This window comes from Piliocolobus tephrosceles, chromosome 1 (assembly GCF_002776525.5).
Source record: "Piliocolobus tephrosceles isolate RC106 chromosome 1, ASM277652v3, whole genome shotgun sequence".
NCBI classification, from domain to species: Eukaryota; Metazoa; Chordata; class Mammalia; order Primates; family Cercopithecidae; genus Piliocolobus; species Piliocolobus tephrosceles.
This window is the reverse complement of record NC_045434.1, coordinates 189,898,695-189,920,761: the sequence shown is the minus strand read 5'-3', so window position 1 is coordinate 189,920,761 and position 22,067 is coordinate 189,898,695. Positions and strand designations below refer to the sequence as shown.

The following is a 22,067-nucleotide window of genomic DNA, read 5'->3' as shown; positions in this document are numbered from 1 at the left end:
CAAAGATTTTAACATTAGGTGCTTGCAGATATTTTCCTGTGGACATGGTAAAAATAAATAAAAAATATATATATACATATTTTTGAGACGGAGTCTCTGTCGCCCGGGCTGGAGTGCAGTGGTGTGATCTTTGCTCACTGCAAGCTCTGCCTCCTGGGTTCACGCCATTCTCCTGCCTCAGCCTCCCGAATAGCTGGGACTACAGGCGCCCATCACCACACTCGGCTAATTTTGTTTTTGTATTTTTAGTAGAGATGGGGTTTCGCAGTGGTAGCCAGGATGGTCTCGATCTCCTGACCTAGTGATCTGCCCGCCTTGGTCTCTCAAACTGCTGGGATTACAGGCGTGAGCCACCGCACCCCGGCAATAAAAATATTTTAACATTAGGCTGGGCACAGTGGCTCACACCTGTAGTCTTATTACTTTGGGAGGCTGGAGGGTCGCTTGAGCCCAGGAGTTCAAGACCAGCATGGGCAACATAGTAAGACCTCATCTCTACTGAAAACAAAAAAATAGCTGGGTGTGGTAGTAGGCACCTGTGGTCCCAGCTACTCGGGAGGCTGAGGCAGGAGGATCACTTGAGCCCAGGAGGTTGAAACTGCAGTGAGGCATGATCATGCCACTACACTCCAGCCTGGGCGACAGAGTGAAAAACCACTCAAAATCCTGCCATCTAACAAATTAAACTATTTTATTTTTTGTGTTCTTCTCAGGCTTTGTTTATAGCACACAAAATTGTTATGAATTAGTTGGAGAATAAATGTCCATCTTTTAAGTATTTCTGAGTGGCTACCTGGTCCTTCCTTATAATTTCTTTTTCTTTCTTTTTTTTTTTTTTTGAGACGGAGTCTGGCTGTGTCACCCAGGCTGGAGTGCAGTGGCGCGATCTCAGCTCACTGCAAGCTCCTCCTCCCAGGTTCATGCCATTCTCCCGCCTCAGCCTCCGAGTAGCTGGGACTACAGGCGCCCGCCACCACGCCCGGCTAATTTTTTGTATTTTTAGTAGAGACGGGGTTTCACCGTGTTAGCCAAGATGGTCTCGATCTCCTGACCTCGTGATCTGCCCGCCTCAGCCTCCCAAAGTGCTGGGATTACAGGCTTGAGCCACCGCACCCGGCCTTATAATTTCTTTTTCTTTTGAGATGGTCTCGCTCTGTTGCTCAGGATGGAGTACAGTGGTACAATTATAGTCCACTGTAACCTCAAACTCCTGCCATTAAGTGATCCTCTGACCTCAGCCTCATGAGGAGCTAGGACTACAGGTGTACACAACCATGCCTGGCTAATCTTTTTTTTTTTTTGAGACGGAGTTTTGCTTTTGTTGTCCAGGCTGGAGTGCAATGGTGTGATCTCTGCTCACCGCAACCTCCGCCTCCCGGGTTCAAGTGGTTCTCCTGCCTCAGCCTCCCAAGTAGCTGGGATTACAGGCATGCACCACCATGCCTGGCTAATTTTGTATTTTTAGTAGAGACGGAGTTTCTCCATGTTGGTCAGGCTGGTGTCGAACTCTCGACCTTAGGTGATCCACCTGCCTTGGTCTCCCAAAGTGCTGGGATTACAGGCGTGAGCCACTGCGCCCGGCATGCCTAGCAAATTTTTATTTTTGTTAAAATGGGGTCTCACTGTGTTGCCCAGGACAGTCTCAAACTCCTGGCCTCTAGCAATCCTCCTGCCTCAGCTTCCCAAAGTGTTGGCATTGATAGGATATCACTTGCTTTGCCACCCAGGCTGGAGTGTGGTGGCATGATCATGGCCCACTGCAACCTTTGCCTCCCAGGCTCAAGTAGTCCTCCTACCTCAGCCTCCCATGTAGCTGGGACTATTGGTGCATGCCACTATGCCTAGCTAATTGTTAAAATTTTTTGTAGTGATGGGGTTTTATCATGTTGCCAAGGCTGGTCTTGAACCCGTGGACTCGAGTTAGCTGCTTACTTTGGCTTCCCAAAGTGCTAGGATTACAGGTGTGAACCACAATGTATGGCCTACTTACAGTTTTTATGCCGTATTATAGTCCCAATAATTAGTGGAAGCATAATTTAACAAACTCCAAACTCTTAGATTCTATCCTAATTTTTACAAATTACATATAATGCTACATTGGACATCTTTGCAGAGTTTTTTTGCCTTCTCTAGAATCATTTCATTAAGCTGCCCAAAATTGCTAGGTTCAAAATTGGTTTTTGAAAGGTATCCTAATCAACATTGCTATCAACAATGTGTGAGGCTACTGGTTCACAGCAATCAGCCACACTAGGTATTATATATTATCTACAGTCATTTTTCCTTTTTAGGTAATAGGCTTTGTTTCTTATTTGGAAAGAGTGAGTTCATGGTCATTTGAGTTCAGTGGTTACCAAATTCTAGCTCACATGTGACAGTATATGAATCACCTTTTACTGGGTTCCACCCAAACCTAATGAATCAAAATCTCTTGGGATTGGGCCAGGCAATCTTTTTTTTTTTTTTTTTTTTTGAGATGGAGTCTCACTCTGTGGCCTAGGCTGGAGTGCAGTGACACAATCTTGACTCAGTGCAACCTCTGCCTCCCGGGTTCAAGTGATTCTCCTGCCTCAGCCTCCCGAGTAGCTGGGATTACAGGTGCATGCCACCACACCCAGCTGAATTTTGTATTTTTAGTAGAGAAGGGGTTTCACCATGTTGGCCAGGCTGGTCTGGAACTCCTGACCTCAGGTGATCCACCCGCCTTGGCCTCCCAAAGTGCTGGGATTACAGGTGTGAGCCACTGTCCCTGGCCTGTTTTTCTTTGAGAGGGAGTCTCGCTCTTATTGCCCAGGCTGGAGTGCAATGGCATGATCTCGGCTCACTGCAACCTCCGCCTCCTGGGTTCAAGCAATTATCCTGCCTAAGCCTCCCGAGTAGCTGGGATTACAGGCACCTGCCACCATGCCTAGCTAATTTTTGTACTTTTAGCAGAAATGGGGTTTCACCATGTTGGACAGGTTGGTCTCGAACTCCTGACCTCAGGTGATTTGTCTGCCTTGGCCACCCAAGGTGCTGGGATTACAGGCATGAGCCACCACGCCGGTCTTTTTTTTTAAATTTGTTTATTCTATTCTATTCTATTCTATTTTATTTATTTTGTTTTATTTTTTTCTTGAGACGGAGTCTCGCTCTGTCGCCCAGGCTGAAGTGTAGTGGCACCATCTCGGTTCACTGCAAGCTCCACATCCCGGGTTCACGCCATTCTCCTGCCTCAGCCTCCCGAGTAGCTGGGACTACAGGCGCCCGCCACCACGTCCAGCTATTTTTTGTATTTTTAGTAGAGACGGGGTTTCACCGTGTTAGCCAGGATTGTCTTTATCTCCTGACCTCATGATCCGTCTGCCTCGGCCTCCCAAAGTGCTAGGTTTACAGGCGTGAGCCACCACGCCCGGCTTAAATTTGTATTTTAAAAAACTTTTTGGCCGGGTTTGTTATTAACATATAATATATATATATATTATATGTTTACTTTAATATATATTCTATTATATATATTGTATATATCATATATCATATATATATAATTAAAAAAAAAGGCCGGCGCAGTGGCTCACGCCTGTAATCCCAGCACCTTGGGAGGCCAAGGCAGCCGGATCACCTGAGGTCAGGAGTTCGAAACCAGCCTGTCTAATATGGTGAAACATATATATATATATATATATATAAACTTCTCCAAGTGATTCTGATTTGGGAACTACTGCTAGGCCTGATTACCAGGGTGAAGAAATAGCAAATGTCACCAAACAGGATGAGTGATATGATATTTGTCAGAGTAATAAGTGACACAAGGAGCATTTTAATGTGAGAGAAAAAGGAATGAGTATATTCTTTAAAAATATGGTAACAGGGATGTCGGACGCAGTGGCTCACACCTGGAATCCCAGCACTTTGGGAGGCCGAGGAGGGTGGATCACGAGGTTAGGAGTTCAAGACAAGCCTGGCCAAGATGGTGAAACCCTGTCTCTACTAAAAACACAAAAATTAGCCAGGTGTGGTGGCACGTGCCTGTAATCCCAGCTACTCAGGAGGCTGAGGCAGGAGAATTGCTTGAACCCAGGAGGCAGAGGCTGCAGTGAGCTGAGATCACGCCACTGCACTCCAGCCTGGGCGACAGTGCAAGACTCCGTCTTAAAAAAAAAAAAAAGAAAACAAAATGGTAATGGGGTGAGGTTGGAAAACAACAACAAAAACGAAAAAATACAACAGTATACATGCATATAATCACCAATGTCTGATCAAAGTTTGAGATGTCATATTTAAAGAACTAGATGAGTGTCCAGATGTGACTTAAACCAGAATCACCTAGTAGGATTTCAAAGAAAATACAGATTCCTGGTCAGGCACGGTGAGTCACACCCATAATCCCAGCACTTTGGGAGGCCAAGGAGGGCAGATCACTTGAGGTTAGGAGTTTGAGACCAGCCTGGCCAACACGGCGAAACCCAGTCTCTACTGAAAAATACAAAAATTAGCTAAGCGTGTTGGTAGGCACCTGTAATCCCAAGCTACTCGGGAGGCTGAGGCAGGGGAATTGCTTGAACCGGGGAGGCGGAGGTTGCAGTAAGCTGAGATCGCACCACTGCACTCCAGCCTGGGCAACACAGTGAAACTATCTCAGAAAAAGGAAAAAAAAAAAAAAAAAAAAAAGGAAAGGAAGGAAGGAAGGAAGGAAATACAGATTCCTAAGTTCCTCCCAGAACTACTTTATCAGAATCTCTGTGGACAAGGTCTAATCAACACTTTTTTTTGTTTTTTTTTTTTTAATTCCCTAGATGATTCTGAAGATAAGCCATGTTTGGGAACCCAGAACTCAACCTTTCACATCTTTGGATTTTCACGCTCTAATGATCAGAATCAAAGTGAACTTTCCCTCAAGTACATGAGCTCAAGAGGGACTTTTAAATATTAAAAGATATCATAATATTAGTGGTATCAAGTATTACCCTAGGAATCAAAATGCTAATTAGTGAAACGCAACCATAGTGCTCTCATTAATAAGGCTGAATTTTATCACAGTTCTATGAACAAAGACATTACTTTTGCTTGTATTTTTTTTTATCAGCAGCAAAAACCATTAAGTTATGATTAGATCTCATCAGGACTGCTCTGGATCCTTTGATACTAAAGAACCACTGAACTAATTGAATGGTGTAAGGCACCTTCTAACTCAAATATTGGAGAATTCTAGTTAGCCAGGTCACTGTTCTTTTCAGTCCTCGATCTATCCATTGAGGCTGAAGATTTCTAAATTCAAGTTTCAGCTGACAACTTACCTCTTCTGAAGAGCTCATTTTGCTGCCTGTTAATCCTGGAACCATAGGATTCATCAGATGGACCCGTTTTGAATAGCCAAGTGCAGGGAGGTACTGAGAGATTAGAGAAACACACAAAAGCAGGTATTAGTCTAAGTTCCTCCTCAGTGCCCTGATCTCATCTAACTTGGCCAGCAACTGAGTAGCTGTTATATTGCTTCCAATCTTTTTACACCAAATATGTAGTTTTTGACAGTGATTGTAATTCAAGCAAAGTTTTTTTCCCTACTGCTTTTCTATCATATTACATTGTGAGGCTATTGGATTTAAGTCACCGTAAACAACAATAAAAGATGGAAATACATAAAACAACAGGGCAAGCTGGGTGCGGTGGCTCACACCTGTAATCCCAGCACTTTGGGAGGCTGAGATGGGTGGATCACCTAAGGTTAGGAGTTCGAGATGAGCCTGGCCAACATGGTGAAACCCCATCTCTACTAAGAATACAAAAATTAGCCGAGCGTGGTGGCAGGCACCTGTAATTAATCCCAGCTTACTCGGGAGGCTGAGGCAGTAGGATTGCTTGAACCCGGGAGGCAGAGGTTGCAGTGAGCCGAGATCATGCCACTGCACTGCAGCCTGGGCGACAGAGCGAGACTCCGTCTCAAAACAAAAACAAAAACAAAAACAAAAAACAAAACAAAAAAACCCAACAGGGCAGCAAATCTTGAGCGAAGGGAAGTAAGGTGACTACACACTCGCCTTGGCTTTCTCACTGAGGGTATTTTTTTGCAAACCACGTGCTGAGAAAAAGAGACCAAGCAGACAGTAAGAGACTAAGCAGGGGAAACGGCTATTGGAGTTCAGGGCTGCAGGAGGCTAGGGATTGGGATGGGTTCCTCAGCCTATGTCAAAAGTCCCCACTGACTTCTTGGCTGACTCATAGCTGCGTATGCACATAGTGAGATACCAGGAAGTCTGGCAGAGAACAGGCTCTGGGAGGCTGGAGACCTCAGCAGAGATTTTGGAGGCTGCACAGTATTGGGGAGACAGAGATGGAAGTTTAGGTCCAATCAAAGTAGAGAGGGCTTTGTGAACACCCTGATATTTCAGTTTGAGTCTCTAGAAAGGCCATGCTCTAGGAACAAGGACCACACCACAGGAGTAAAGGCCAAGCTGAAGTAGATGTGTTCTAACAAAGCCGAAAACCAACCCCTGACAGAACCCAGGTGATAAGTCAGTAATTTAGCAATCTACAGAAAACATAGTATCCTATAAACATAATCCAGAGGGTCTACAATGCATCTATAATCCCTTTGATAAAAAAAAAAAATACTAGAAATGGGAAGCAGAGAAAAGTGGTTGACAGTCAAGAGAAAATAGTCAACAGAAGCAGATTCAGAAACAATCCAGATATTGCAGTAAACAGGTCATGATGCCAAAATAACTGTGATTGGTATGTTAAAGAAAATAAGAGTACATAGGCAGAATAGGCAGGAAAAACAAACCAAAAAGGAAATAAGAAAAGACAGACAAAAATGGATGAAAGAGAATTGTAAAAGACAATTGGAATCTATAACAAGAATCAAATGGAAATTCTAAAATGTCACAATACAATACTGGATTTAACAGAAGGCAGGATTGATAAACTTGAAGAAAGTTCAATAGAACATATCCAAACTAAAGCACAGAGGGAACAAAGAAAGGAAAACAACAGAACAGAATATGAAACATGAGTTTTATAAAGTCCCTAGAGGAGAAAGAGAAAAAGAGAGAAGCAGTATTTGAGGAAATCATGGCAGACAATTACCCAAATTTGATGAAAACAAATCCACTGGTTCAAGAAGCTCAGCAAAATCTAAGCAGGATAAATACAAAGAAAACTATAGCTGAAAACATCATAGCTGGTCAGGCACAGCGGTTCACACCTGTAATTCTAGCAATTTGGGAGGCCAAGGCAGGCAAATTGTTTGAGCTCAGGAGTATGAGACTAGCCTGGCCAACATGGTGAAACTCTATCTGCATAAAAAAATACAAAAATTAGCCAGGCGTGGTGGCGCACATCCGTAGTCCCAGCTACGTGGGAGGCTGAGGTGGCAGGATCACCTGCGCCCAGGAAGTCGAGGCTGCAGTGAGCCAAGATCAATCACTCTACCCTGGGCAATGCAAGCAAGACCCTGTCTCAAAGAAAACAGTAACAAAAACATCACAGTCAAATTGCTGAAAATCAGAAACAAGAAAAAATCTTAAAAGCAGTCAGAGAAAAAACATATTATCTGTAAAGGAGAAACAATAATACTTACAGGTGACTTTTCAGTGGAAACTATGGAAGTCAGAAGGCAATGCAATGATTCTTTAAAGGTGCCAAAAGAAAAATAATTCCAAACTTCAAATTTCATACCCAGTGAAAGAAATACATGTTTTCAGATAAAAGAAAGCTGAAAGAACTCATTACTGAAAGAACTGCACTACAAACACAAAATACTAAGTGGGGGCTCTTTAGGTTGAAGGAAAATGAACTCACATAGAAGCAAAGAACTGCAGGAAAGAATCAAGAGTATCAGAAAGGGGAAGTAGGGGTAGATATAGATGAAAAGTGACTTAAAAAACAATTATAGGCTGGGCGCAGTGGCTCACGCCTGTAATCCCAGCACTTTGGGAGGCCGAGGTGGGCGGATCACTTGAGGTCAGGAGTTCAAGACCAGCCTGGCCAACATGGTGAAACCTCGTCTCTACTAAAAATACAAAAATTAGCCGGGCATGGTGGCGGGCACCTGTAATCCCAGCTACTCAGTAGGCTGAGGCATGAGAATCCCATGACAGGCAGGCTGATGTTGCAGTGAGCCGAGATCACGCCATTGCACTTCAGCCTGGGCGATGGAGTCTCGGTCTCAGGGGAAAAAAAAAAAAAAATTGTAATAATGTCTTTAAGATTTATTTTGTTTTATTTGTGAGACAAGGTCTCTTTCTGTTGCCCAGCCTAGAGTGCAATGGTGTGATCTTGGCTTACTGCGACCTCTGCCTCCCAGGCTCAAACAATTCTCCTGTGTCAGCCTCTTGAAGAGCTGGGATTATAGGTGCACACCACTGTGTCCGGCTAATTTTTATATTTTTACTAGCAATGGGGTTTCATGATGTTGGCCAGGCTGGTCTCAAACTTCTGACCTCAGGTGATCTGCCTGTCTTGGCCTTCCAAAGTACTGGGATTACAGGGGTGACCCACTGCACCCAGCCAAGGATTTAAAATGTATGTAAAAAATGAGTTTTGAGGCCGGGCACGGTGACTCATGCCTGTAATCCCAGCACTCTGGGAGGCTGAGGCGGGTGGATCACGAGGTCAGGGGATCAAGACCATCCTGGCCAATATGGTGAAACCCCGTCTCTACTAAAAATACAAAAATTAGCTGGGCATGGTGGTGGGAGCCTGTAATCCCAGCTACTCAGGAGGCTCAGGCAGGAGAATGGCTTGAACCCAGGAGGCAGAGGTTGCAGTGAGTCAAGATCACGTCGCTGTACTACTCCAGCTTGGTGACAGAATAACACTGTGTCTCAAAAAAAAAAAAGAGTTTTGCCGGGCACGGTGGCTCACACCTGTAATCTCAGCACTTTGGGAGGCCAAGGTGGGAAGATCACGAGGTCAGGAGATCGAGACACCCTGGCTAACACGGTGAAACCCTATCTCTACTAAAAATACAAAAAATTAGCCTGTAGTCCCAGCTACTCGGGAGGCTGAGGCAGGAGAATGGCTTGAACCCAGGAGGTGGAGCTTGCAGTGAGCCAAGATCGCACTACTGCACTCCACTCTGGGCGACAGAGCAAGACTGTCTCAAAAAACGAAAACAAACAAACAGAAAAGAGTTTTACTCCAACTGTTGTTGGAGCAAAAATGTAGTAAAAATGTTTCTTGCATTATTGGGCAGTGGTAAAAATATCTAACTTAAACTGTAATAAGTTGCAAGGATAGATGTTGTAATCTCTAGGGCAGGAATGGGTGCACTGTTTTAGAAAGGGATAGTTAATAAAGATTTTAGGGGCTGGGCACGGTGGCTCATGCCTGTAATCCTAGCACTTTGGGAGGCTAGGGCAGGTAGATCAAGAGGTCAAGAGATCAAGACCATCCTGGCCAACATGGTGAAACCCTGTCTCCACTAAAAATACAAAAATTAGCGGGGTGTGGTGGCACATGCCTGTAGTCCCAGCTGCTTGGGAGGCTGCGGCAGGAGAATCGCTTGAACCCAGGAGGCAGAGGTTGCAGTAAGCCAAGATCACGCCACTACACTCCAGCATGGGTGACAAAGTGAGACTCCCTCTCAAAAAAAAAAAAAAAAAGAAAGAAAAAGAAAAAAAAATACTTTAGGCTTTCTGGTCCACATATGCTCTCTACTGCATATTCATCATCTTTTTTCACAATCCTTAAACGATGTAAAAACCATTCTTAGCTCATAAGTCATACAAAAACAAGGTATGGGCCAAATCCCTGCTGTAATAATAAAAGAAGGTCCAACTAAAAAGTTAATCATGCAGATAAAATGAAATAACAGGCCAGGCCCAGTGGCTCATGCTTGTAATCTTAGTACTTTGAGAGGCTGAGGCAGGTGGATCACGAGGTCAGGAGTTCAAGATCAGCCTGGCCAACATAGTGAAACCCTGTGTCTACTAAAAATACAAAAAAATTAGCCGGGTGTGGTGGCGGGCGCCTGTAATCCCAGCTACTTGGGAGGCTTAGGCAAAGAGTCGCTTGAACCTGGGAGGCAGAGGTTGCAGTGAGCCGAGATTGCGCCACTGCACTCAAGCCAGGGAACAGTGCGAGACTCTGTCTCAAAAAATAAAAAATAACAATTAATCAAAAAATGTATTTATTTTATTCTTTTTTTTTTTTCAGAGACAAGGTCTTGCTTTGTCACCCAGTTTGGAGTGTGATGGTGTGATCATGGCTCACTGCAGCCTTAAACTCCTGGGCTCAAGCAATCATTCTGCCTCGGCTTCCTGAGTACCTGGGACTACAGGGGCGTGCCTGGCTAAGTTATTATTTTATTGTGGAGACAGGGTCTTGCTACGTGGCCCAGCCTTGTCTCAAACTCCCAGGCTCAAATGATCCTCCTGCCTCAGCCTCCCAATGTGCTGGGATTACAGGCATGAGCCACAGCACCTGGCACTCAAAAAATTTATGTTGTGGCTAGGTGCAGTGGCTCACACCTGTAATCCCAGTGCTTTGGGAGGCTGAGATGGGTGGATCACCTGAGGTCAGAAGTTCGAAACTAGCCTGGCCAACATGGTGAAACCCCATCTCTACTTAAAAATATAAAAATTACCTAGGCATGGTGGCAGGCGCCTATAATCCCAGCTACTCAGGAGGCTGAGGCAGGAGAATCGCTTGAACCCTGGAGGGGGAGATTGCAGTGAGCCAAGATCAAGCCATTGCTCTCCTCCAGCCTGGGTGACAAGAGCGAAACTCTGTCTCTAAAAAATAGGGATATATATGTGAGATCGAAAGATATATATATATATATATATATCTATATAGTAGTAAGCATATATATAGTAAGCATTTCTGCATTCATTAAATATATCAAAAAACTAAGCCAGGCACAGTGGATCTCACCTATAATCCCAGCACTTTGGGAGGCCAAGGCAGGAAGACTGCTTGAACCCAGGGGTTTGAGACCTGCCTGGGCAATACAGGGAGGCCTCATCTCTGCAAGCAATTTTAAAACTAGCCGAGTGTTGTGGCATGCACCTGTGGTCCCAGCTACTTGGGAGGCTGAGGTGGGAGAACTGCTTGAGCCCAGGCCCACACCACTGCAGTCTGGCCTGGGCGACAGATCGAGAAGTTGTGTCAAAAAAAAGACAAAACAAAGAAAAAGATGCTGGGAAATGCGAACCAAATGCTCTGTGAAAGGACAGTAATTCCATCTGGTAATGCCTCTCCTTGGCAACTGGGCTATTAGGAGAGGAGTAAATCCAACAGGTGCAGGAGCAGCTTCCTGGTTGTCACCAGGCACATGGGCTTTGGAGTTTGAAATATCTGGGTACTAATAATTCCTGCTCAGTTACTAACTGTGTGATATTGGACAACTTCTTATTCTTCTATCCTCAGTTTTCTCATCTGCAAAACAAGAATATTTACCATACACTATGACTAGTGGGACCGACACATCATAGTTCAATAAACATAGTTGCATACCTCTGAGGCGCAAGTGAAAAAAGGCAGGAAAGCGGACACTCACCTTCTCTGCAAAGGTGAAAATCTTTCTCTGATCAACGCCTCCAAATTGGGCATCTACTTTTAAATACTCTTCATCCAAAGCCTGTGGAAAGAAACACATGAACATAAACATCTACTTTATTTTTTTGAGACAGAATCTCACTCTGCTGCCCAGGCTGGAGTGCTGTGGCATGATCTCGGCTCACTGCCACCTCTGCTTCCCAGGTTCAAGTGAGTCTCCTGCCTTAGCCTCTTGAATAGTTGGGATTACAGGCATGCATCACTACGCCCAGCTAATTTTTTGTACTTTTAGTAGAGACGGGGTTTTGCCATGTTGTCCAGGCTGGCCTTAAACTCCTGAGCTCAGGTGATCCACCCGCCTTGGCCTCCCAAAGTGCGGGGATTACAGGCAAGAGCCACCGTGTCCGGCCTAAACATCTACTTTATTTCTTCTATATAGGTCTGAGAAATCAGAAACTTTAGGAAATTACTAGATTTTTCAGAAGGTAAAGCCAAGAAGAAAATAAAACAGCAGTCAGCCTCCCTCTTGGCCTCAAAAGCTGCAAAGACAGTTGCTGAGTGCTTGTGGTTAACATTACTCCATGTGGATGTCACGGGATAAAAAAATAAGAGTAGTCTCTGCCCTCAGGATATGCAGAATCCTGCAGGGAGGGAGAGAAGGAAACAAACCGTAGTCATGCCAAAAGCATCCTACTGATAAGGTGGCCTATGACAAATGACATATAAGTAGCATAAAGAAGTCCTGTGAGAATTCGGGAAAAAGGTAAGACTGAACTAGAAAATAGTGACTGTCTGGGTGCGATGGCTCACGTCTGTAATCCCAGCACTTTGGGAGGCTGAGGTGGAAAAATCACTTGAGCCCAGGTGTCTCTACAAAAACAAAAAACAAACAAAAATTAGCCAAGTGTGATGGCATGCATCTACAGTCCCAGCTACTCAGGAGGCTGAGGTAGGAGCATCACCTAAGCCCAGAGAGGTCGTGGCTGCAGTGAGTCATGATTGTGCCACTGCATCCCAGCCTGGGAGACAGAAGGAGACCCTGTCTCAAAAAATAAAATAAAATAAATAAATAAAACAGTGGCTGTTTTATTACTTATGACATGCCAGGCCTGCTGCCAGCTCCGTGGATGGGAGATAAATCAGACCAAGACTCTCCCTTCAAGAAGCCCAATTATCCAGCTGGGGAGAGACATGTAACAGATCATTTCAACTCAGTGTGCTAAGGGCTAACCTAGATGTTCATATAAGGAACAGTGTTGACATAAAAGAAGAAATTATCTCTATCTAGTTAGATGGGTGTGGGGAAGGCTTCCTAATATCAGATTGTGGGCTAAGCTTGGTTTTGAAGAACATATAGATGTTTTTCAGCATGCAGAGGAAACAGAATGTGAGAAGGCACAGAGGTGTGAAGTGTTTAGGGAAATTCTGAGTGATTCAGTCTGCAAAAGTACAAACTTCAAGGGAGGTGGGAAGTAGTGACTGATGAGGTTAGAAAAGTAGGTAAGGACCATGAAATGTCACGCTAGAGTGCCTAGTGTTATCGTAAACAGTGAAAGGTTTTAAGGAGAGGAGAAATATGACCAGCATTGTAGGAAGATGGCAACAGTAACAGGGCAGGGTAGACTTGAGACCCATGGGTCGGAGACAAAGTGAATGGCTCAAAGGCTATTGTGAAAGTCTAAGTGAGAAATATTGATGAACAAAAGACAATGAGGATGCAGAGCAAGAATGAATTTAAGACATTTTGAAAAAGTAGAATTGATAAAATTTAGTGCATGATTGGCTGAAGGGAAGAGGAAGAAAAGGCTGAATAAGCAGGAATAATCTAGAACAACATTATCCAACACAATCTTCTGTAGTGATGAATATGTTATATGTCTGTGCTGTCCAATATAGTAGCTAACCAAGAACTTGATATATAGCCAATGCGACTAGAGAATAAAAATTTCCATTTTATTTCATTTTAATAGCCACTAGCCACATATGACTAGGACCAGAGGCTACCGCATTAGACAGTGCAGACCTAGTTCTTTCTTTCCTTTTTCCCTCCCTCCCTGCTTTCTTTCTTTCTTTCTTTTTTCTTTTCTTTTCTTTCAAGAGATGGAGTCTCACACATACAGAATAAGAGAGAGATGGAGTCTTGCTATATTGCCTAGGCTGGTCTTGAACTCCTGGCCTCAAGTGATCCTCCCTCCTCAGCCTCCCAAGTACTTGGGATTACAGGCATAAACCATGGCACCCAGTCAACAGTGCAGAACTAGCATGTCTCCGGGTTTTCTTTCTTTTTTTTTAAATAGGGTCTCACTCTGTCACCCAGGCTGGAGGGCAGTGGTGTGATCTCGGCTCACTGCAACCTTGACCTCCTGGGTTCAAGCAATTCTCCCACCTCAGCTTCACAAGTAGCTGGGACTACAGCAGCATGCCACCACACCTGGCTAATTTTTGTATTATTTGGTAGAGATGGGGTATCACCATATTGGTCAGGCTGGTCTTGAACTCCCCACCTCAAGTGATCCGCCTGTCTTGGCCTCCCAAAGTGTTGGGATTACAGGCGCCAGCCACTGCACCCAGCTCCAGGTTTAACCTTGGAAAACGTCTCTTTAAGGTGACAAGGGAAATTTTTATTTTCTCATATCAAACATTATAGAGGGCTAGATGTATTGGCTCATGCCTGCAATTTCAGCACTTTGGGAGACTAAGGCAGGAGGATCACTTGAGGCCAGGAGTTCAAGACCAGCCTAGGCAACACAGTGAGACCCTGTCGCTACAAAAATTTTAAGAAAATTATACAGATATACAAACAAAAAGTTAAGTCTATCCATATTTTCATCTTGCCTTCACAAAGTAACCAGTATCAACAGCTTGGTTTGTAGTTTTCTTTTTTTTTTTTTTGAGATGGAGTCTCTCAGTGTCTGTCACCCAGGCTGGAGTGCAGTAGTGCGATCTTGCCTCACTGCAAGCTCTGCCTCCTGGGTTCACACCATTCTCCTGCCTCAGCCTCCCGAGTAGCTGGGACTACAGGCGCCCGCCACCACGCCCAGCTGATTTTTTGTATTTTTAGTAGAGACAGGGTTTCACCGTGTTAGCCAGGATGGTCTCGATCTCCTGACCTCGTGATCTGCCTGCCTCGGCCTCTCAAAGTGCTGGGATTACAGGCATGAGCCACTGCGCCGGTCTGGTTTGTATTTTTCTATCCTTTTCCTTGCTCATACAAATATACGTGCACACAAAGGAAACAGAAGGATGTTTCTTTTAAACAAAACATGTGTTTGTTTTGTTTAACAGAAAATAGGATCATGCTCAAATTTATTTTCACATATCACTCTGAAGTTTATTTCCTTTATTAAGATTATGATAAAAAGGATTATGATTAACATAAAGATGTATGAGATGAACAATGTCTTAAAGGACAGACAGGTAGCGAAGGAATTATAATGGAAGAAGTAAAAGAGCATCCCAGGAAGCAGGGGAGGAATAGGAGAGACACACAGGAAAGTCTATAGATTGGAGAAGGAACAGCAAATGCATGTATTTAACTGGTGCCAGGAGAGAGGTTTGTGTACAGTACAGGCATACCTCAGAGACACTCTGGGTTCAGTTCCAGACAGCCACAATAAAGTGAGTCACTTGGATTTTTTTGTTTCCCAGTGCATATAAAAGTTGTGGTTACACTATACTGTTGTCTATTTAAAGTGTGTAATAGCGTTACGTCTACAAAAATGTACATACTTTAATTTGGTTAAGGTATGGCCAAAAATGCTAACCATCACCTGAGCCTTCAGCAAGTCATAATCTTGCTGGTGAAGGTCTTTCCTCCATGTCTGATGGCTGCTGGCTGATCAGGGTGGTGGCTGCTGAAGGCTGCAGTGGCTGTGGCAATTCCTTAAAATAAGACAACAACGAAGTTTGCCACATCAATTGACTCTTCCTTTCATGAAAGCTTTATCTGGTGCAGGTGATGCTGTTTGATAGCGTTCTGTCCACAATAGAACTTCTTTCAATACTGGAGTCCATCCTCTCAAACCCTGCTGCTGCTTTATCAACTAAGTTTATGTAATATTCAAAATTCTTTGTTGCCATTTCAACAATGTTTGCAGAATCCTCACCAGTAGTTTCCATTTCAAGAAACCACTTTCTTTGCTCATCCATAAGAAGCAATTCCTCATCTGTTCAAAATTTATCATGAGATTGCAGCAATTCAGTCACATCTTCAGGCTCCACTCCTAATTGTAGTTCTCTTGTTATTTCTACTCCATCTACAGTGACTTCCCTCACTGAAGTCTTGAACCCCTCAAAGTCGCCCATGACAGTTACCATCCACTTCTTCCAAACTGCTGTTAACATGGATATTTTTGTTAAATATCCTGTTAACATGGATACTTCCTCCCATGAATCACGGATATTCTTAATAACACCTAGAATGCTGGATCCTTTTCAGAGGTTTTCAGTTTACTTTGCCCAGATCCATCACAGGAATCACTATCTATGGCAGCTATAGCCTTTTGAAACGTATTTCTTAAATAGTAGGACTTGAAAGTCGAAATCACTCCTTGATCCATGGGCTATAGAATGGATGTTATGTTAGCAGGCATGAAAATAACATTCAACTCCTGAACATCTCAAGCTCTACAGAAGCTCTCCATCAGAGCTCTTAGGTGACCAGGTGCACTGTCAGTGAGCAGTAATGTTTCGAAAAGCATCCTTCTTTCTGAGGAGTAGGTCTCAAAAGTGGGCTTAAAATGCTTAGTAAATCATACTGTTAACAGATGTGCTACTATCCAGACTTTGTTGTTCCAATTATAAAGCACAGGCAGAGTAGACTTAGCATAATTCTTTTTTGAGATGGAGTCTCACTCTGTTACCCAGGCTGGAGTGCAGTGGTGTGATCTCAGCTCACTGCAACCTCCGCCTCCCGGTTTAAGTGATTCTCCTGCCTCAGCCTCCTGACTATAGCCGGGACTACAGACGCGTGCCACAATGCCTGGCTAACTTTTTTTGTTTTTTGAGACGGAGTCTTGCATTGTCGCCCGGGTTGGAGTGAATGGCGCGATCTTGGCTCACTGCGACCTCTGCCTCCCGGGTTCAAGCAATTGTCCTGCCTCAGCCTCCCAAGTAGCTGGGACTACAGGTGTGTGCCACCACACCCAGCTAATTTTTATATTTTTAGTAGAGACGCAGTTTCACTATGATAGCCAGGCTAGTCTCGAACTCCTGACCTCATGATTCGTCTGCCTCAGCCTCCCAAAGTGCTGAGTTAGAGGTGTGAGCCGCCACGCCTGGCCTAATTTTTCTTTTTCTTTTTCTTTTTTTTTTGTAGTTTTAGTAGAGACAGGGTTTCACCATGTTGGCCAGGCTGGTCTTGAACTCCTGGCCTCAAGTGATCTGCTCACCTCGACCTCCCAAAGTGCTGGGACTATAGGCATGAGCCACCATGCCCGGCCTGTATAGCGTAATTCTTAAAGGCACTAGGATTTTTGGAATGTAAATTGGCTTCAACTTCAAGTCATCAGCTGCATTAACTTCTAACAAGAGATTCAACCTGTCCTTTGAAGATCTGAAGCCAGGAATCAAGTTCTCTCTAGCTATGAAAGTCCTAGATGGCATCTTCTTTGGATAAAAGGCTATTTCATCTACCTTGAAAATCCATCGTGTAGTGTAGCCACCTTCATCAATGATCTTATCTAGATCTTCTGGGTAACTTGCTGCAACTTCTACATCAGCGCTTGCTGCTTCACCTTGCACTTTTACATTATGAAGATGGCTTTTTTCCCTTTAAACATCATGAACCAATCTCTGCTAGCTTCAAACTTTTCTTGTGCATCTTCCTCACTTCTCTCAGCCTTCATAAAACTGAAGACAGTTAAGACCTTTCTCTGGAGTAGGCTTTAGCTTAAGGTAATATTATGGCTGGTTTGCTCTTCCATCCAGACTATTACAATTTTCTCCATATCAGCATAAGTGAAACTTATGTCTGTTTCACTTCCTATTTTTCAGGTGTTCACTGGAGTAGCACTTTGAATTTCCTTCAAGAATTTTCCCTTTGGATTCACAACTTGGCTATTTGGTGCAAAAGGCCCACTTTCTGCGTGCCTCAGCTTTTGACATTCCTTCCTCACTAAGCTTAATCATTTCTAGGTGTGGATTTAAAGTGAGCGATGTGCGGCTGGGTGCGGTAGCTCAAGCCTATAATCCCAGCACTGTGGTAGGCCAAGGTGGGTAGATCACAAGGTCAGGAGTTCAAGACCAGCCTGGCCAAGATGGTGAAACCCCGTCTCTACTAAAAATACAGAAAAATCAGCTGGGCATGGTAACAGGCACCTGTAATCCCAGCTACTCGGGAGGCTGAGGCAGAGAATTGCTTGAACCCGGGAGGCGGAGGCTGCAGTGAGCCAAGATCGCGCCACTGCACTCCAGCCTGGGTGATAGAGCGAGACTCTGTCTCAAAAATAAATAAATAAATAAATAAATAAATAAATAAATAAATAAATAAATAAAGTGAGAGATGTGTGACTCTCCCTTACACTTCAACACTTTGAGGCCATTGTAGGGTTATTGATTAGCCTTATTTCAATATTGTCCTGTTTCAGGAAATAAGGAGGCCAGGAGAGTGGCGAAATGACTGGGTAGTAGAGGAGTCAGAATACACAAAATATTTGTTAAGTTCGTTGTCTCATATGGGCATAGTTTGTGGTGCCCCAAAACAATTACAATATTAACATCAAAGGTCACAGATTGCATATAACCATGCAGACATGATAATAATGAAAAAGCTTGAAATATTGTGAGAATTACCAAAATGTGGCACAGAGACACGAAGTGAGCACATGCTGTTGGAAAAACGGTGCTGGTGGACTTGCCGGACACAGGGTTGCCACACAACTTCAATTTGTAAAAAACACACTCTCTGCGTAGTGCAGTAAAGCAAAGCGCAATCAGATATGCCTGTCATCAAACCAGAGCAGAAAAGGTCACTGGGCCATTCCATCCCACTTAATTAAGTACCTGCAGTCCGGGGTACAAGAGGCCACTCAGCAAAGGGTGCTCCACTTGCTTTACCACCTCAGCTCCAGCCTTCTTGGAATCGTGCTGTGTGACCACGGAGGACAGTCTGTACACATCCAGTGTGTACTCTCTGAAGAGGAAAGGAAGAAGGGACAGCTGTAAGTAAACCTGGGCCTAGGCCTCGGTTTCCTAGGGCAATCTAAAGCACATTAATTTATTTCCCTAACCTTAGTGTAACCAGGGATCTCAGTTTTAAAAATATATTTTAATCACCAACTTTCTTCTTCTTCTTTCCCTCCCTTCTGGCAATGCATGCTTATGTAATTATGTTCTTGCTTAAGAAATTCCAGAGAGGAGGGTGAGGGTTCAAAAACTACCTATTGGGTATTGTGCTGATTACCTGTGTGACAAAATTATACACCAAACTCCTGTCACATGTAATTTACCCAAATCCGCACATGCAACCCCTGAATCTAAAATAAAAGTTGGAAAAAAAAGAGATTCCAGAAGCTAATCTTGAAACAAACTAGGCATGGAGCCCAGACTGCAGAATCCTCCTGCCCAGAGGGAGTCTGGAACAATTAGTCCATCACCATCAGTCTGAAGTCAAGATAAGACCAACCATACCTCCTGACAGGCAATTATGCAAGACAGCCATCAGAACAAAGACACACAGACCCTGCATTCTCACCACTCCTGCATGTCTCCCATACCAAGCCTCCCTTTAAAAACACTATGGTAAAATTTAGAATTTAAGATGGTACTTTAGTATACTAGTTCACCATCTTTTCAGTTTGTTGGTTCTCTGATTAAACCTCCTTTTCCTCCCACCAACCCTTGTATCTTGTGTCTGGCTTTCAAGTGTCCGGGCAGCCAAACCTGAGTCCAGTTACATTAGGACATTCAAACATTCAAACAGAGCACTGCCTGGTAGCTTCTAAAATGGGACGGACCTATCCTCTTAACTAAAATACTACTTTATTTATTTATTTATTTATTTATTTATTTATTTATTTATTTATTTATTTCTGAGACGGAGTCTCGCTCTGTCGCCCAGGCTGGAGTGCAGTGGCCAGATCTCAGCTCACTGCAAGCTCCGCCTCCCGGGTTCGCGCCATTCCGCCATTCTCCTGCCTCAGCCTCCCGAGTAGCTGGGACTACAGGCGCCCGCCACCTCACCTGGCTAATTTTTTGTATTTTTAGTAGAGACGGGGTTTCACGGTGTTAGCCAGGATGGTCTCGATCTCCTGACCTTGTGATCCGCCCGTCTCGGCCTCCCAAAGTGCTGGGATTACAGGCTTGAGCCACCGCACCCGGCCTATTTCCTTATTTATTTAGAGAGACAGAGTCTGGCTCTGTCGCCCAGACTGGAGTGCAGTGGCATGATCTGGGCTCACTGCAAGCTCCGCCTCCCAGGTTCACGCCATTCTCCTGCCTCAGTCTCCTGAGTGGCTGGGACTACAGGCGCCCGACACCATGCCCTGCTAATTTTTTGTGTGTTTTTAGTAGACACAGAGTTTCATTGTGTTAGCCAGGATGGTGTCAATCTCCTGATCTCGTGATCCGCCCGTCTTGGTCTCCCAAAGTGCTGGGATTACGGGTGTGAGCCACCGCGCCCGGCCAATATTAATTTATTTTTATGTTTTTCCTTTTATCTTTTTTTTTTTTTTTTGAGACAGGGTCTTACTCTGTTGTTGGGCTGGAACACAGTGGTGTGATCAGAGCTCACTGCAGCCTCAATCTCCCTGGGATCAGGTGATCCTCCCATCTCAGCCTCCAGAGGAACTAGAACTACAGACATGTGCCACCACACATGGCTAATTTTTCTATTTTTTATAGAGACGTGGTTCCTCCACATTGCCCATGCTGGTCTGGAACTGCTGGGCTCAAGCAATCTACCCACCCCAGCCTGCCAAAGTGCTGGGATTACAGGTATGAGCCACAGTACTAGGCTTCTTTTTCCTTTTAAAAAGAGGGCTTTAATTAGTATTTTTCTTCACTTCTGGAAAATGTTCTGCCATTATCTCTTAAAATACTGCTTCTCTGCCATTCTCCTTCAGTCTCTTCATTTGGAATGCCTTTTCAACTGTTATCAAAATGTCCCAGTCTATTTCCATGTTTTTTTGTTTTTGAGACAGAATCTTGCTCTACTGCCCAGGCTGCAGTATAATGGCACAATCATAGTCACTACAGCTTCGATCTCAGCTCAAGTGATCCTCCCACCTCAGCCTCTCAAGTAGCTGGGATTACAGGTGCATGCCATGATGCCTAGCTAATTTTCTTGACTTTTAGTAGAGATGAGGTCTCACTATGTTGCCCACTCTGGTCTCAAATTCCTGAGCTCAAGTGATTCTCCTGCCTTGGCCTCGCATAGTGCTGGGATTACAGGCATGAGCCACTGCATCCAGCACCCCCACCCCCTGCCATTTTTTTTTTTTTTTTTTTTTTTGAGACAGAGTCTCCCTCTGTTGCCCAGGTTGGAGTGCAGTGGTGTGATCTTGGCTCACTGCAACCTCTGCCCTGTAGGTTCAAGCAAGTCTCCTGCCTCAGCCTCCCGAGTACTGGGATTACAGGCATGCACCACCATGCCTGGCTAATTTTTGTATTTTTAGTAGAGACAGGGTTTCACCATGTTGGCCAGGCTGGTCTTGAACTCCTGACCTCAGGTGATCCACCCGCCTCAGCTTCCCAAAGTGTTGGGACTACAGGCGTGAGCCACCATGCCTGGCCCTAAAATCATTTTTGTATAGAGAAAAATATCAAGTGACTTTAAAGCAAGATCGCTTTATTTTTCCCAGCTTCCCATATCCCAAATTCTCTTAAGTTCTTGGAGAATAAAAACCATGCCTGTGTTCTTCGCAGGTATAACCCCAGTGCCTAGACTAGTGTCTTGCACATAACAAGAATTCAATACATATTTGCAAGACTCACTCCCTCACCTTATTCAGGTTTCTGCCTAACGTCATCTTAGTAGAGGGCTTCCCTAACCATCTCATTCAAATTGAAACCCCCCGTTTCCCGAAAACTTTCTCTACCCTGGCCTGCCTGCTTTGTTTCAGCTATTGCCATCTGATACACATATAACTTATTATTTACTGTCTGTATTTCCTTGCTGGAATGTAAGCCCCATTAGGATAGGGACTTTTGTTTTGGCTTACTTTTGCATATCCAGTATCTAGAACAGTGCTTATCATATACCAGGGGCTCCATAAAGATCTGTAGATTAAATGTAAAAATGAATAAAATTTCAGGTACTCTACAAAGGCTGTAGATTCAAAGATGTTCATATGCTTTATTTAGTCACTTCTTTTTCTTTCTTCTCTTTTGAGATGGAGTCTCACTCTGTTGCCCAGGCTGGAGTACAGTGGTATGATCTCCACTCACTGCAATCTCCCCCTCCTGGGTTCAAGTGATTCTCCTGCCTCAGCCTCCCGACTAGCTGGGATTACAGATGTGCACCACAATGCCTGGCTAATGTTTTTTCTTTTTTGAGTCGGAGTCTTGCATTGTCGCCCGGGTTGGAATGCAATGGCACGATCCCGACTCACTGCGACCTCCACCTCCCAGGTTCAAGCAATTGTCCT

The 22,067-nt window shown here is 44.2% G+C and overlaps 1 protein-coding gene across 3 annotated transcripts in view; it reads right to left on the bottom strand.

Annotated features, from left to right (window-relative positions):
- Positions 1-22,067, bottom strand: part of YARS1 (tyrosyl-tRNA synthetase 1) — a 44,591-nt gene that overhangs the window by 12,853 nt on the left and 9,671 nt on the right. For all 3 annotated transcript variants that reach the window (XM_023232273.2, XM_023232274.3, XM_023232276.1), the window contains 3 exons: positions 18,484-18,613; positions 11,483-11,563; positions 5,277-5,369 (listed from right to left, as the gene is read on the bottom strand). In XM_023232273.2, coding sequence (XP_023088041.1) covers positions 5,277-5,369; positions 11,483-11,563; positions 18,484-18,613 — 304 coding nt within the window. The remainder of the gene's footprint in view (positions 1-5,276; positions 5,370-11,482; positions 11,564-18,483; positions 18,614-22,067) is intronic.